Source organism: Primulina huaijiensis, unplaced genomic scaffold (assembly GCF_012295235.1).
Source record: "Primulina huaijiensis isolate GDHJ02 unplaced genomic scaffold, ASM1229523v2 scaffold205792, whole genome shotgun sequence".
NCBI lineage: Eukaryota > Viridiplantae > Streptophyta > Magnoliopsida > Lamiales > Gesneriaceae > Primulina > Primulina huaijiensis.
Window position 1 is genome coordinate 1 of NW_027354219.1, and position 1,390 is coordinate 1,390.

Here is a 1,390-nt window from a genome sequence, read left to right on the forward strand (position 1 = left end):
ATAATATTGATGGTGACCCATTGACGATGCGGAGGGCGATGGTGTAACATATCATCAAACACCAGAAAAGTTAGAAGAAGTAGAACCTCAATTTTTCTCTACACTGATTAACTCATCTTCATTTTCCAGGGAAGATAAACAGGGGCTAATCGAGGAACAGCTGGAAGAAGAAAACGAACACGGGGAAGTGAATGAACCCAGAGTAGCATTTGAAGATGACGAACAAGACGAGCAAGGTTCATCAATGACGGGGTTCGAAGCAAAAGCAAGATGCAACAGCAAATCCACGAAAGCTCCAATAATGTAACCATGGCTACTTCTGCCATTGATTCTGAGATAGCAAGCTAAAAGCTCCTCCAAACCTTCGCAGTCTTTTAACCCATGGGCCTCCACCATTTCCTCCATTGAAGCTCTGAAATCCGAGAATGGATCGGTGGAGACGATGGCTAAGACTGACACACTGTCTCTGTAAGGGAAATCATGGGTTTTCGCTTCTTCTAGGATGGAACTCGTTTCCCCAGGCTCGAAGAACAGCCTGCCTGATCTCAGCCCGCGAACCACTGCGGACTCGTCGGCTTCAGACCTCTGTTCGCCGGAGAAATTTTCGTGAAGACTTTCACGCTCGAAATGGTTGCAGATGCTGGAAAATGAGTCTGGGGTGTCATCAAGAAAGGCGGAGTTTAGAGTTTTGATTATGCTGTCATTGTTGGTAGCACGGAAAGAGAGGGTTTTGGGAGTGGTGGTGCAGGGCGGCCACGGCCAGGAAGGGGCGGTTTCGGTGGCTCTGAACAGAAATGGAAACTTCGTTTTCTTGCCCATTTGGTGGGTGTTTCGGGGTGGTTGGGACTTGAAGGAAACGGGGTTCCAAATATTAAAATAATTCTACTGTTGTCTGATTGATTTGGTAAGGAGTATTAAAAGCTTAGCAGGCTCAGTTCATATTCGAGGATGGGAATTTACTAATGTCAATTGTCAAGTCCATGTCTTAGTCACATTATTGATTTTTTTTTTTTAAATAACTTCTTTGAAACACTTAAATTAGAAGTATATATAGTATCGGTCGATTTGAGAAAAATGTTTACGTTAATGATTGAATTAAGATTCAGTATTTAATCATAATTTTTTAGGTAATCAATATCTGAAAACGCTATATTTTTTGTTTTAACTTCCTACAAATCCAAATTTACAAATTTTCCATTTCATCATTTAAATAAATATATTATTTTATCCACAAAATTTACATATGTCTTCTCCATCTAAAATATAATTTTTAAAAAATATTGTTTTTCAATTATCATGAAATAAGAGTAAATAATTATTTTGACATACAAAGTATCTATTATGGGGTTTCAGATATTTGATTTCGCTATTTGAATACTCCAAATGTATA

At 38.8% G+C, this 1,390-nt stretch overlaps 1 protein-coding gene across 1 annotated transcript; it reads right to left on the reverse strand.

Moving 5' to 3' along the window:
- Positions 1-27: 27 nt before the first annotated feature.
- LOC140966377 (transcription repressor OFP13-like) lies at positions 28-899 on the reverse strand. Its single transcript, XM_073426678.1, has one exon. The coding sequence runs from the start codon at positions 817-819 to the stop codon at positions 88-90; it is 732 nt and encodes a 243-aa protein (XP_073282779.1). The 5' UTR covers positions 820-899; the 3' UTR covers positions 28-87.
- Positions 900-1,390: the final 491 nt, after the last annotated feature.